Raw genomic sequence first — 15,518 nt, 5'->3', positions numbered from 1 at the left:
CCATTTAACAACAATTCAGGGACTTTGCTGCTTCAAGAGCGCACACCCAAGACATTCCACAAATAACTTCGCAACCAGGATCAGCTCCCCGAGTTTCGTACGGGTTACAACGAGACAATTAGCAGTAAGTTCCTTATCCAGGGAAATTTCAAGCTAACTCTTTTTCCACGAGAGCGTACATGTCCCCTAGGGTTCGCACCCACAACCACGAGAGCGTACATGGCCCCCGGGTTCGAACCCACAACGTCTCGCACATAGTCGATTGAGCTAACTTGACTGAATCGTTGGTTGTCTTGTTGGTATTGTGTAGCAAAAAATATCGGATTCTTTCGTATCGTGAGGGCTTCTTGTTCAAATTGGTGTACTTAGAATGATGGTACTTACAGATGTGGGCCATTTATTTATCTCTTTAATACAAAATTAATAATTAAAACCTTACATTGGATCACTAATGACTGTGCGTATAGCTTGAGCCAATTCGTCACTTGTCAACGTAGATATGTCGACTTTCACCGCCATACCGCGTGACACCAATCTCTGTGCATTGTCAAATTGGTCCCCAAATAATGGCACAGCTACCATAGGTACTCCGTGATATACAGCTTCCCATATGCCATTCAATCCACAGTGATATACAAAGGCTTTGATCTGGGGATGACCTGTGAACAGAGACGAAGGACAATATTATTTAAGAATGATTAGCGTACTGATCATCAAACAATGACATAGGTACTGTAGAGTGATATACAGCTTCTCATATGCCATTCAAACCACAGTGGTATACAAAGGCTTTGATCTGGGGATGACCTGTGAACAGAGACGAAGGGCAATATGATTTAAGAAACACGACTGATTCACGTACTGGTCTCCATACAATGGCACAGCTACCATAATAAGTACTCCGTGATATACAGCTTATCATACACCGTTTACACCACAGTAATATGCAAAAGGATGACGGGATATGTAAGTCATGCATAAATCGTTTGGGTTTCATTTCTCCAGTGCAGACATGATCATCTTAGCTAATACCGTATTATAATAATAATTGACCGAAACAAAAAGACTGGTTTGCGTCTGACGCCAGGGCAAAATCACAACGTGATTGGTTGCTGACCTGCGCAGTACAGCATTTTTGGTCTGGTTGACAGGACGTCATACGCCCGACGTCATACGCCCGACGTCATACGCCCGGGGGGGCACTCAACTTAAATTTTGGTAGGGGTGTGCGGCGCGGAGCGCCGAACTTTGGGAACTAAGAACTGATTTTCGGGCAAAATAGGGGCTTGAAGAACTGAAATTAGGGCCAAATTATAGGCTGTTGAGCTAAAAATTTCTAAATTATTTCCAAATTTGAGCTTAAAGAGCTACAATTGTCAGATTTTGAGGCTCAAAGAACTGGAGCATATCCAAATGTGGGGCTTAAAGAACTGCCGGAGAGCCTGAAAAAGGGACCCTTGAGCGCCGCACATACCCGTACCACCTTAACATGTGAGTGCCCCCCCCGGGTCCTACGTATTAAAACTAGTCTTTTTAATTCCGTCTTCAATTGTATACCACCCTATGTGACTCCCATTTGATGTAAACAGTCTTGTGGCGAAATCATTCCGCTCACTGGAAATAAAAATAGCTTTCCTTCATTTGACAATACACTTGATATATTCTAACTCGCTTTATTATATATTTTTTTTCTACTTTATCTTCTTACTTCCTACTTTGGAATTAACGGGTTGTAAAGGTATCATCAGGTTATTAGGAATGTCATACTGAATGAATAGAATGATATTAAAGATTTCAAGAAAACGGTAGGTTATAGTATAATAGCCTAGAACAGCCTCATAGCTGGCTTATTTTAACGGCTCATATTAAGCTTACCTAGCAGATCATTCTGTGGTATCCAGTCTACAACCTTGACATTAGGAGTCAAAGTGGCCGATGGTTTGCCGTTCAACTTCCAGATAACCTTTTGAGGTAATTGAGCAAAAGCTCCAGCAAAGAGACTTGCCACATCTTCATCAATACCATTTGCGTAAGAGCCCATTGAGAACAATACTACGCCATCTTCACCGGCGCTTTCAAGAAACTCTATCCATTCCTGTTTTAAATAATAACAATAATAATAATAATAAAAATAAAAATAATAATAATAATAATAATATTTACATTGCTTTAAAAATCTGTTTTAGGAACTTATTTTGGTTCAATTCACCAAATGACGTCAGTGGCGGCGCCAGGGGGGGGGGGCGCACGAATCACATGGTTTTATTTTAAACAAACTCATAATGACCTGAAAACGAATAAAACTTAACAGTCGTGTCTCAACACGCGATATTCAAATTTGCCGGTCGTCGAAATTCTCTGGTGAAATGACGTTCCATAAGCTTCCATACATAGGTCTGTTTTAGGTAATCATACTACCGAACATGCTGAAAGCCATAATATAACTGTAGTTTGTGTGGGTAAGGTATTTCATAAAATCTACAGATCTATACACTGTATATAAATGTGATTTCTGGCATTGCATTTTACATTCATCTGTTTGTTGTTATCAACATTCTCAATGGTTAATCAGTCACCCTGTATGTACCAGGTTTAAAATGTTGGGGTGGCATGCAAAAGATGAATCTGCAATGCAAGGACGAAATGTAATCAGTGATGCCATTCAGTAGAGTGATTTATTAACTTATCTAAAACTAACAAGTATCTGTTTACTTAGTAGTGTTTATGTGTTAATAATAATATATATACGGTATACAACAATCAATATATACAGCATTAGCATCTGACTTTAGCTTAAACATACTAATCATGATTTGTTGCCAATTAAGTCAATGTTTTAATTAATAGATAACTTTCTTTTGTTAATATTTCGTTATCATAATTATTTATCATAATCACTTGGCCTACTTTCCTGTTAAACAAATCTAATAACTAAATGTAATGTTTAAGAATAATTAGGCCGTTTGTATACATTATTTATGCATCTTTAAATTAGGATCGAAGGACAGGTTTACATTTTGTTTCTCCATGTGCATTATTTTTTTTTAAATAATATTTCTTTGGTTATAAATTTATCTTCACTTCCTTAAAATAACATAATATAGAGCACAAAATGTATCTGTGTATTAGAATGCATAAACTAGTCATGGTAGGATAAAATGCAAATCTCTTATTTGACTAGAAAAACCTCTTTTCAAAATAGCCAGCCAATGTTTTGATACTATTATCTTGCCACAAAAGGAGATTTCTAACTTTTGAATCAATTACAATAGAAAGACCTTGGGCTACTCTTAATACTTTCTGGGTGGAACAATGCTCCTTGTGTGTATTAAGTGGCAACACTATTCTGTTTTACTGGTGCTTCACTATGCATGACTGCTTAAACTTAAGGACAATTCCTCAGATAATACATCTAATTTTGGGTGCTTAATACTCCCAATTTACTCCTACTTACAGTGAGACTTGTGGAGTTTTGGACCGTGTTTAAAAATACAAAAATATCAATAAACTGAGTCTGGGCCTAAATTGAGTATAATTTTAGAAAAAGAGACTGACAGGGCAAAATTCTATTTATATAGAAAAAGGGGTTTATATGGCAAGAGCTTATCTAAAATTTGTTGAAACCTATTTCCAATCGGGCCATTGGATGACTGAAACACAAAAAGGAGAGTGAAAATGAGGGTAAATGCATCTTCTCTGGTAAATGTGGTCGCACAATACCGTCGCCCATTTCTAATTGGTACACCCCACCCTGGGCTTATTGCTTGACTACTGAGTGGATCTTTTGTTAATAACATGAATGTGAAACTTATCTACTTATCTAAAACAGAACATTCTAGTTGATCATGATAATACTTGCTATTCAACAGTTCAATAATTATTTATCGAGCTACTGATGTATGTTTGTAATATGACAATTTCCTTCCAGCAAAAAACACCCAATCAATCTATCTATTCTCTGCACCACACAAAAGGATAAAAAAAAAGTCATATTTTACAAACATGTTTATGCAGCTCATGATCAGAAGGGAATCTCAAATCATCTTCTCTGCTCAAATAAACCATCATTTAGAAACCAGAATCCGCAATGGTCTGGGAAGAACTAAATTGCATAGCAAGCTATTATGATATTAACAGCCAGCTAATATAATAGAGTAAACTTATATTCAACCTCATCATGTAATTTGTATCACTATTGTATTTTAATGCTTGAGTGGCAAATAATGTACTTATAGGGCTGAATAGAGTTATCTCAACAAAACTAACATTAAACAGTTAAGATAAGGATAATGAACTGAGTGCAATGCATTAGTCAAGATAATCGCACGCGCCGTGGAGTTATTGCATTTAGCTCGAGAGCCGATAGGCTCGAGGGCTAAATGCAATAACTCCATGGCAAGTGCAATTATCTTGACAAATGCATTTGCACGTGTACATTATCCGTCATACACTTTGAGTGTATTAAAACAATAAGCAATATTAATTGCTGCATTCATTATATTAGTTTGAATATTAGGGAAAATATCTGACATTTTAAAAACACCGTCAGGTCATTGACCAGCTAGGTAAAATTTAACTGGTAAAGAAAATCAATCCCTGTATAAGTTAACTATCAATGGTATCGATTGCGCCATACGTCATACTTTAGTAACTTATTCACGCATGGTTTGTAACCAATTGACTTTATGTTGTGATCATTTAATATCGTGGTTTCGAACACAGAGAGCACTGAACCAGTTCACCTGGAAACGATCAATTTAGATGTCCGACTAGTACTACGGTGAATTGAGATGAGAAAAAAACATATCAACTGGACTTTATAGCTCTATAATTTGAACTTTAAAAATCTACTTATATTAAAACACACGACATTGGGATTTTACAATTTGTTCAGTATTATAAAGCATGATCATGATATTATGCGCTAGTGTGTGGTTCCCGGGCCCGGCCATGTTATTTTAGATATAGGCCTACATGTATTTCATTTATAAAATGCTAAACTTTTTGCAATGGGGTCATCTTGTATAATTATGATCAACCTGTTTTTGGCCCTTTTTAATTAATAGAAGCTCGATTATTCTCATTTGATGTTTGATTTATTTGAGGTTATTTATCATAATTTATGACAATGATATTTGCAAAATAGAACACCGTTTGTAACTATACCATTTTAACACCACAGAATGTATATTCGTACTTTTTTGGTGGTATAAATACCGAACATACAATTATATAGTTATGTGACCTCTGTGTCGAAAGCGCCACCTAACTCTACTATATATAGTTATGTGAAAGTAGTATTTCTAGTATTTGAGCGTGCATGTATTATCTAGAATCTATTGTTTAGCGTGCGGGTTTTAGATAATGCATTGTTTAGCGTGCAGGTTTATATAATTTGGGCTATGAAGGGTAGTTCGCAAAAATAATGCACGGGAGAAGAATACATAACGATGAATAGAAACGGGCACTAGAAGTGTATAGGGGAATAATACCCTGATTTTCATCAGTACCCCTCTTCTTTTTTTTTGTTGCAAATTTATAAAGTACATAAATATGTTCATCACCTCATGTCATGAACTTATACAATATATCTACATACACAGTGTTTTTAAACCATTTTAGTAAGTCATTTTAGCCCTATATATTTTTGTTTACTGTATCCTAGTAACTGAGATGTGTGTTTCATAACAAACCATAATTTATTCTATTGAACATGTCCAAGTAGAATACATGAATAGAATACATTAAATCCTTTGTTATACTATCTATAGAAATGTACTCACTGATTATAACACTGAATAAATTAAATACGCCTAATCTCTTCCGCACAGACAATTTAATACTACACCATGTATGTATCTTCTATAATGTGTTGTTAGGGAAAGAGATTAAAAAAGGCTATAAGGTCATCAAAGGTCAGGTTATAGGTCAATTGGTTCAGGTCAAATTCAGGCATCAATTTTGAATACACGTGATAGTCTGTGATATCATACATGTCATAATGAGGCATCAATTTTGATATTTTGTCTGTTACTGGATATATAATGGAAATGTGTGAGGTGGATATACTAAAATACCTTGGGATGTAAATGATGAGTACAATTTAGATTGCCTAGTTGAGATGGATTGGGCAAATAAATATATAAAAAAGTTACCTAAATCACACAAATGAAGCTTACGGAAAACTACATAATATGGTGCAAGTGGTATAGGAGACAAAAAATACAATCTTTTTCAACATTGCTGTAGTGTGGTTGTGGTAACCTGTTACCTATGGCTTAATTAAGTTTCAGTGAAATAGTGTCGCAAGTTCAAAATACAAAATATAGCTCAACATTGAAAATAGAAGCATTTTAACCGGTTCGTTTTTGATAGTTGTGGAGCACCAAGTTCATGAAATCATAAAAGAAATCAGGGACCAATTATTCCCATTTTACATATCAACATTATTTCCCTAATGTGTTAGCAACACATATCCAAAATTTTAACGAAATCCGTTGATAGTAAGCTTTCCAAAATGAAGTGAATTTAAAACATCAGTGATGTACCACTTTTTGGTTTATACCATTAGAAGTATGTACGCGTCATTGATACTATGCCACCAATTGAACGAGAAGATTTGCCCCTTCATTTTGCATACCACTTTGTCCAATTTCTTTTTCTCATTTCTTCACAAAATGCAAAAAAAATGCAATGGGTGTAGTACCCCTTAAACGCACATCCACAATAGAAGCCTCCAGCTATTGACAACCCATTGTATTCACCTCTGTTAAAGTTCCCTGTGTGACACAGGGATACTTCTCGGGTTTTTTCTAAGTATTAAGTGTGCATATTATTAGGCAGTTCATGTGAAAAATAAAAGTGTGTCTATTTATCCTTTTCTCACTGTAGCTGAAACACGCAAGTCACCAGCTTCTCAAAACCGTTTGAATTTTGAAAATCGGACAATCCGTTCCAGAGAACCGTCCATTTTCATAACACGAAAACAACACTATTTGGAGACTATATTGGAGTACATTTCTTATCATTTTCTTTATTTGTGTAACGGCACCATAAATTCAGATAAAATATGTACATTTTTGGTTATAAAATCAAAACCCTTTGAGCTATTAGCACGAAACTTGGCACACATTTTAATAAGCACACACACTTTCAATAAATACAAATTTAAATATTGTCGGACCTTTACTTTTCAACTAATTAGCATAATTAATTAAAATTTTAACGAGAAAACAACTGTTTTCAACCTTAAAAACGTCCCAGAACCTTAATGCTTTGTCCGATTGACTTAAAATTTGACACATATAATAATTAGAACATAAGGTTTTGGAAAACATGAAATTAGAAACTCTTTGATCTTTAATTTATACCTAATTAGCATATTAATTAAGAATTTTAACGAGAAAATGGCCGTTTTCAAACTTTGATTGGCCCAGAACCGTTATGTTTTGTATGATTGACCCAAAAGTTAACACATATAATATTTGGTACTAAAGCTTACAGAAAATATCAAATTAAAAACCCTGCAATCTGTAATTTTCACCTAATTAGCATATTAATTAAGAATTTTAACGAGAAAACGGCCATTTTCAAACTTCAAACGTCCCAGAACCTTAATGGTTTTTTTCCGATTGACTTAAAATTTGACACCTATAATAACTGGTACATAAGGTTTTGGAAAACATGAAATTGAAAATTCTTTGACGTTTAATTTATACCTAATTAGCATATTAATTAAAAATTTTAACGAGAAAATGACCGTTTCAAACTTTGAATGTCCCAGAACCTTTAAATGCTTTGTTCGATTGACCCAAAAGTTGACATATAATAATTGGTACTGAAGCCTTTAGAAAACATGAAATCAAAAAACCATGCAATCTTAATTTTTTCATCTAATTAGCATATTAATTACTAATTTTAACGAGAAAATGGTCATTTTCAAACTTTGGATGTCCCAGAACCTGAATGCTTTGTCCAATCGACATAAAATTTAACACATAATATTAGCACATAAGTTGTTAGACAAAACATTAAATTAAAACAATATACAATCTTATTTTCACTTAATTAGCATATATCAATTAACAACTTTAACCAGAAAACAACCGTTTTCAAATGTTGCACATCGAACCTTAAGGCGGTACTACACCCCTCGATAAATTTGTGTCTAATTTTGCATTTTTCTCAAAAACTAATAACACAGTGGTAACAAAAGTTATGTATATTATAGGGGCAAGGAATCCAATTACTACACTGGAATTTCAGTGACCCAAGACAAGAGATTTGTTATTTATGATCAGAAATAAGGTACCGCTAGGATGTACCTCGTTTTCTATCATATAAACTGAACCGCTTGTCTTGAGTCACTGAAATTTCAGTGTAGTAATTGGATTCCTTGCCCCAATAATATACACAACTTTTGTTACCAGTGTGTAATTATTTTGTGAGAAAAATGCAAAAATAGTCATACATTTACCACATGGGTGTAGTACCCCCTTAATGAATTATGGCCAATTGACCTAAAATCGAAACATACATTATGTGTAATAATTGGCACATATGCATTGTTAGAAAACATCAATTTTAAATTTGTTTTAAGTTTCAACTTATTACCAAAATTCTGCATGTTAATTACTAATCTTAATAAGAAAACGGCTGTTTAATATGAAAATGTCAAAATGGTCAATTTAAACACTTATTTTTCACCTAATTATGATGAGAAAAAAAATGTTTCCAAAAATGTGAACTTTTCAGTGTTGTAATGCTTTCTCCATTCACCTTTAATTCACAATAATATAACTTTTTACCAAGGAACTTCCTTCTTGATATCTACAAAGCACTTTCCAGTACAAACTCATTCTTTAACTCTGACAGTCAGCACACCAGTTGCGAGATGGATCACGCTGGTCTATATCTTTACTATGATGAGATCGTTACCTCTTAAATCTTTCAGGAGTTGAAAACTCTCTGTTACAGGTTCATCTTTTTCTAATGCTGCCTCATCATAATGGATGGTGAACTCTGTTTCCAAACCATCAACAGTTGACTCATCTATATCAGTAACTGTCCCGTTGTACCACTGGGGAATGCCTGCAGGGTTGAAACACTTATGTTGAACTTCTGCACCAACCAGCTTGTGAGGGGTTGCTATTAGGGTTGTCAACTGCTCTTTGGAGCTCTTCACTGCTCGTTTCTTTTTGTCATCTTCCAATTTCTTCCAAATTGCTATCTTCTTCATTTCAAACCTATCGGCAAGTTCCTCTTCATCCGTGTAATTGACAGATGGTTCTGCCTCTGCAACTGGTACTATCTGATTAGGATCGGCACATGTGCTTTGTAAGTTGTTGAGTTCCACAATGGTCATCAAATGGTCTCTCATTTCTTCTTTTGTAAATTTCCTTTGCTTTCCATTAACGGTGGCTGTCAGCTGAAAGTGATCTTTCTGTGGTGCTTTCGACTTCAAGATCTTTTGGTGAAAGCTTAATTGTTTGTGCAGCTCCCGTCTTACTGGCTCATTTGAGGGTTGTAATGTCAGTCTCTGGAATTTCTCCTCTATGTCTTCTGCTCCCCAAACTCCACCTTGCTTTACAATTTCCTGGGTTAGAGTTAACCTGTCCTGTACCGGTTTCTTTTCTTTCTCTTCTCTGTTCTGCTGCTTTTGTTTAAGTTTTTCCCATCTCTCTTTCTTAATTTGCTTTATACGCTCCTGGTAGTGCTTGATGGCCGTATCAGCATGCCTTCTTGCTGCATCCATGTAATCATCTTTAGTTTTCTCATCCAAACCATCCAACCATTGGACCGTCCCATTATTCATCCACATGATGAGAGCTTCAAGAGTGATGGTCCGGGCATTAGGACGTTGACGGACCATCATGTCCAGGAGAGCAAAATCCCGTTCCCCAATAACATTTGTTGTGGGTACATTAGCAAATCTCTCCTGCATCGCCTCTGATGGGTCCCAATATTTCCCACCTGGGAGATTGTCTTGGCACTGTCTCTCCAAAATCAAGAGGAGTGCACAGCAGATGAGCTGGAGAGCTTGCAGGCACATGCCATAGACTTCTGCATCCTCTAGTGGTGCCATGACACAATCAAATACTTCATCTCTATCGATGCGTATATCAGGTAGCGCTATATCATCACCATCCAACAGCCCTTGTGGATTGTCCTTCCAAATCTCCAGCTTCTGTTGGACAGTGTGGAGGGTGGCATTCAGTGACAGTACATTTTCCGACTTGATAGCATCCCAGAGGGGCTTGGTAATGATGAAGTGGGTAATGCCAAGAGCCTTAAGCTAGGCATGATTAACTTTTTCTTCTGCATCTTCACAAACAGCCTTTAGACATGTTAGAAGGCAATTTGGGGTCGGTATACTATTTACGAAGGTGGTGATGTGCTTGTGATGAAATAATGCTGAGGCAGCTCCTTCAAAAAGAATGTTGGCCCTATTTCCAACGTAATGTACTAGACCGTTGGTGACACCATACTCCCTTTCAACAAACTCGGTGAACTCATCTTCGACCCCCGATTTGTCAGAACCGCGATGGTGAAATGCTTTGCTGGCTGTGCGTACAAGCCTTGTTACGTCGGCTTCATGTGTTATTATCGTGTGTGCGTTTTTCCCACTGGTTGCAATGTCCTCATATGACTTCAGTGTCTTGTTGACCTCTTCAGCGAAATTGATTATGGGATGCATTTTGCAGTAAAACTGCCCGAACTCTGTCATGGTATCTCTGACATTTGGTGGCATATCCTCCCAGTTTTCTACTACTGCAGGGAGTAATTTCTCCCTAATTGATGCAATTTCCTCACTAAACTGGGGCATTGTAGGCCCTTGGTCTGTCATGGTGGCTGAAACCGATGCAATAAGCTCATTATAAATTTGCTCCTTGTCTTCTCTTGTCTTGCCGATTGTCTCCAACGCCCCGGCAATCTCCATCATTCTGGACTCAAAGGAAGCCACCACTGCTGCCGTGTCCCCATGACCCATTTTCATCAGTCCAGTAGACCTACTAGTACTGTCTGACATTGTTATTTGAAAGTTTTGATATTTTTTGTGATATTTAGTGGTGCCATCACCATGTATCACATTACCTAGTGCAGATTCTGGAGTGGCATTTTTCATTGCAAGGCCTACTTCGATATCAGCAAGCACTCTTGCCTCCGTAATCAGTTTCGAGGTTGTTCCCATTGCAGGAAGGTGCCCCACCTCAATATTGGCCATCTTCTTCAGTGTAGATCTAATAACCTGGTTAACCTTTGACATTGATACATTGAGTGAGAGCAGCTCCATGATTAATTCTCGAACAGTGTTTGTATGGCCTGCTCCTAATGAAAGTGAACAAGCATTATGTTCAGTGCCTTGTCACAAGTTAATAGTTCAATGGAAATTGAGTACCAGTAATTCTTAGACCTCGTTAATACTTAGACCTCGTTTTTACATGATCATGTGTAAGTCTCAAATACATTTGGGGTATTTTCTGTATAACATTAACAGCTTGCATGGTTTTGTAGTGTAATTTAAAGAGTATTAGCGGGGATTGGAGGAATAAGTGAAAATATAATGAAGTGACAAAAATAGTTTAGGCCTATATGCACAAATGCTCAACATTATGCAATATAAAGAACAGTGTGTTGCCAGATTTGCCATTGTATAGCACCCAAGCATTATGACAACCAGTTTTTTCTGTAATTTGGACTAAAATCAATGACCTTCTCCTTACAGTATACATCCAGCATTATTTGTGTGTACTTAAGCTCCTTTCAGAAAGTACTATTGATATGTGATAATGGGGTTAGGTAATCTTTAGAACTTTATCAAACACTGACCAGGTCATCTGAATAGACAAAACAAATATAAAGAAGGATTTTGTCGTTCCATGTATAATCTTACTAGAACATTATGAGGCACTTAATATTAGAAGGAAATACCTGGGAAATAACACTATCATGCAAAAATACCGGGTATATCGTGTATCATTGGTCGAAGCAGCAAAAAATATGTAGTTCACAGCATCTTGCGAATGGTAGTGAGCTTTAGCAACAATTGCAATGCTCAATTCATAGCGAGAGTGTAGAAGAATTCATATAGCACAGATTACTTTTGTAGGTCCTGTAATTCTTGAGTTATGTTGAAAAGAGGGGTGAAACAACAACATTGTTGTAAAACGTACAGAACTCGTTAACAATAAATTAAGCAAGTTTTCAAAGTATATGATTTGTAGAATGGACTTTTGCAGAACACCAAAGTGTTATTTTGCAATAATATATTGATTCAGATAATGAAAATCGGTTTTTGGCTGCTTCCACCAACAATACCTCGTACACCCTTAATTTAAACAATTTAACTGATTCTAGTTATTTTATGTGTTGCAACTAGTTTATTAATATAAGATAATAATTTAGTTGCGTGTTGATGTATCCTTAATAAAATTGGCATAATTTATTTTGATTCAACATAATCAGATAATGTTTTGTATGATTACTTCGATGAAAGAGTTCTGTATATAAATACAATTCCATAAAGAGGATTTGAGAGAATTATTGATAATTGTGTAGACGGGAGCATTTTAGCAAAGTCAAAACCCCCTCACGATCGGACTACATGCAAATTTAGGATCCCAATTTGCAAACCTTAATGGTCTGGATTCGTAGCCATTCATATTTAAATGTTAATTTTCACTGATAACTACTGATCGCATTGTCCCCTTTTAATTTCGAGCCAAAGAAATGAGGCAAACGAAGAAAATTGACATTTCATTCCATCGCCTAAAATGCGTGTATTTAGCTCGCCGATTATAATTATCATGATTATAGGGCCTATCGGGAGCTTCACTTATACGCAAGACGTATAAGACGAATAGCGATGTACGCACAGTTTATGCGTCAAGTCGACGTACAGCGCCTACAACATAATCTCGCCAATCGTATTATTTATCATGATTATTGGCAGCGCTACACGCAGCTCATGTGATTAGACTTCTGGCCGTAGCCCACTTGCCCATTTTGCATACTCTTACTATATAAAACATTTAAGTATAAAACGCTGATTTGTATTAATTTGTGTGCAATTGATAGATTAAACACTTTAATTTTAAAATGTTTAATAAACATTGTTCAATATAATTTTGAGTTCAACGGAATGCATTCATTATGATTAAATAATAGTGATAATATGTTTTTATCAAAATTCGACTATGGCATAGTCTACTCATGTGATGTGCGAACAAGACGTAAGACGAACAGCGATATGCATACAGTTTATACGGTACGTCACTTATTCAATGATTCAATATACATACGCAGGCCGGACGTATTTATTCAGCACTCGATCGGTGAGCTCAGAATAAAACCGGGGATACCTGGTTTTATTATAAATGTTACTTTTTACTGCAATTAAAACACTTCAGGCTTAGTCTTTCCCAGGGCATTTATGCACACCAATGTCCATTAAGTAGTGTATCATTTTTTACTGCATTTTTCATGCAACTATTTTTACTATATAATAATTTTAATATCTAGTAGTATAGATATATATCACAGAATAACTGCTTCGTGTGCAATGCGCTATAATGCAAATTTATTTCAGGTAGCATAATACTGCAACTGACGTGCTAGTATGTGCTACTCATGCTACACCTACTACTTTTGTAACAGAATAGTACCTCCTTGCCTCATAATATGTCATTGTTTTGGGGCTGACGGGGAGGAGAGGGACAAAGCTGAGGACATTTAACATGTAGGCCTACAGGAATGGCGCTCATATCCAACAAATTTGATGACAATCCAACCACCACCCCCCACCCCACCCCCCACCCCCCCCCCCACCCCCACCAAAGTATTTATTAACGGTCTTTTAATTCCTAGCTACGCCACTTAAGCTGCTGCTCACTGTGAAGAACATAATTATTCCGGGTGAAGCGCATGTTAACCCTAACACCAAACCCTGCTTTTTGATATCGGAAGTTAAAGAAGATACGAAAAAGGAGAGAAGATGAACGAAGAAGTCACTTGGCATCCCAGTGATTCGAACCTTTGACCCCTTCATGCATGCGCAGTGGTTTTCATCGTGGATTTTGTGTAATGAGTGTTAGGGTTAAAGGGCGTTTTTTAAGGTCATTAAAACCCTATTTGTTTCTAGACTGCGGAACTCAGTCATCAATGATAGTCAGTCATTTATCTTTTGGTCGTTATATGACTATCATTTGAGGACTGAGTTGTTATTATATATTTTCCGAGGAGCAATTTCAGACAATAGCTGGGGATTAGTGGGGAAGAGGTTATCTATTGAATCCTTTCATGACCACTGAAGCATAGTCAAGTCTGCCAAGGACACTCGCCACAAATTGAAAGACCATGTCCACTCTCGACAAAAGAATGCATGCATGTCAAATTGGTGTTTGTTATTCTCCTCGAAATTAGTACCATACGGTCTATGTCTGATTTGTTTCCAACTCACCACAGCCAGAGAGCGTCCTGGTCCCGCTGTCAATCCTCCTACTGCTTTAGTGTTGGGCAAAACTGGTCTTGGGAAATCCAGAACAAAATTAGTATTGATCAAAACAAGTTCTGCGTCCTGAAAAAATATCTTAAGTCCAAGCTGACTCACTTCCTCATATGGATGAGGCCGTACGTTAAATACAACTAGGATAAGTAACGACATTGCAACGTTTTTCACTCGTTCTGGAAAAGACATCACGTGATCTAAACCGGAAGATGCTTCTGGCATAAATGCCGGATTTATGGGCATGCGATTCTTAAATAGGGTTAAGTGAGGTACTGTTAAAACAGCAGACAAAGTGACGTAAGGAATGCCCATATTCTTATGGAGATATTGATATATTATACACCCCGTCAGATCCGATATTGATAGATCAAAGTTAGAATCGCGTAATGTTGATATAATCTCCGGATTGGATATAACTGATTTGCTACACTCTTCATTGTGCTTTTCTATATAGGTAAATATCTCCTTCATTAAGTCAACATACCTGCCTCGTAATCCTGCTGTGGTCAAGTTTGTCATAAGTCCAATATATTCGTCCATCGTGAACAAAGATGGGAAATAGATGAAATGAATAGCTGCCTCTGTTGGGTTTTTAGATGACACGATTTGATTCTCATGACGATCTGCTACCAGCATTGTAATGTTATGTCCACGATGTAATAATTCCTCGGCAGTATTGAGCATTACATGGTAATGACTACCGTGTCCTGCGAGAGGCACAAAAAGAATATTGCCGCAGTACGCGTTGGTGAAGAGGTTCACCGCAAAAAGTACAAGTATGGTTCTTGAGACCATGGTCCGTACAAAAAATAATTCACCGGAATAATTCACACGCGACACGGCGATCTTCCGTTGTGATCTTGTCTGGAACGTCTGTACAGTGGGCTTAGACTAGCTCGAGAGCACAGAGAACCTATTCTTGAGAGGGCACTCTATTCACGTGGTTTCTTTTCCAACGCTAAAAGATCACGAATTTTGGTGGTTTGCAAATGAAAAGTGTCCGCACTATCGA

The 15,518-nt window shown here is 36.7% G+C and overlaps 1 protein-coding gene across 3 annotated transcripts in view; it reads right to left on the bottom strand.

The window, feature by feature from the left end:
* Positions 1–15,518, bottom strand: part of LOC140146775 (UDP-glucuronosyltransferase 2B31-like) — a 16,354-nt gene extending 836 nt beyond the window's left edge. Inside the window, exons 1-4 of one of the 3 annotated variants that reach the window (XM_072168652.1) lie at positions 14,991–15,518; positions 14,459–14,525; positions 1,876–2,095; positions 440–659 (exon numbers count right to left, since the gene is read on the bottom strand). In XM_072168652.1, coding sequence (XP_072024753.1) covers positions 440–659; positions 1,876–2,095; positions 14,459–14,525; positions 14,991–15,301 — 818 coding nt within the window. In that variant the 5' untranslated portion in view covers positions 15,302–15,518. Of the gene's footprint in view, positions 1–439; positions 660–739; positions 808–1,875; positions 2,096–14,458 lie in introns of those variants that run through there. The other 2 variants (XM_072168650.1, XM_072168651.1) reach the window with 2 other exon arrangements.

This window comes from Amphiura filiformis, chromosome 2, assembly GCF_039555335.1.
Source record: "Amphiura filiformis chromosome 2, Afil_fr2py, whole genome shotgun sequence".
NCBI lineage: Eukaryota > Metazoa > Echinodermata > Ophiuroidea > Amphilepidida > Amphiuridae > Amphiura > Amphiura filiformis.
The sequence above is the reverse complement of the archived record's forward strand: the minus strand, read 5'-3'. Positions and strand labels throughout refer to the sequence as shown.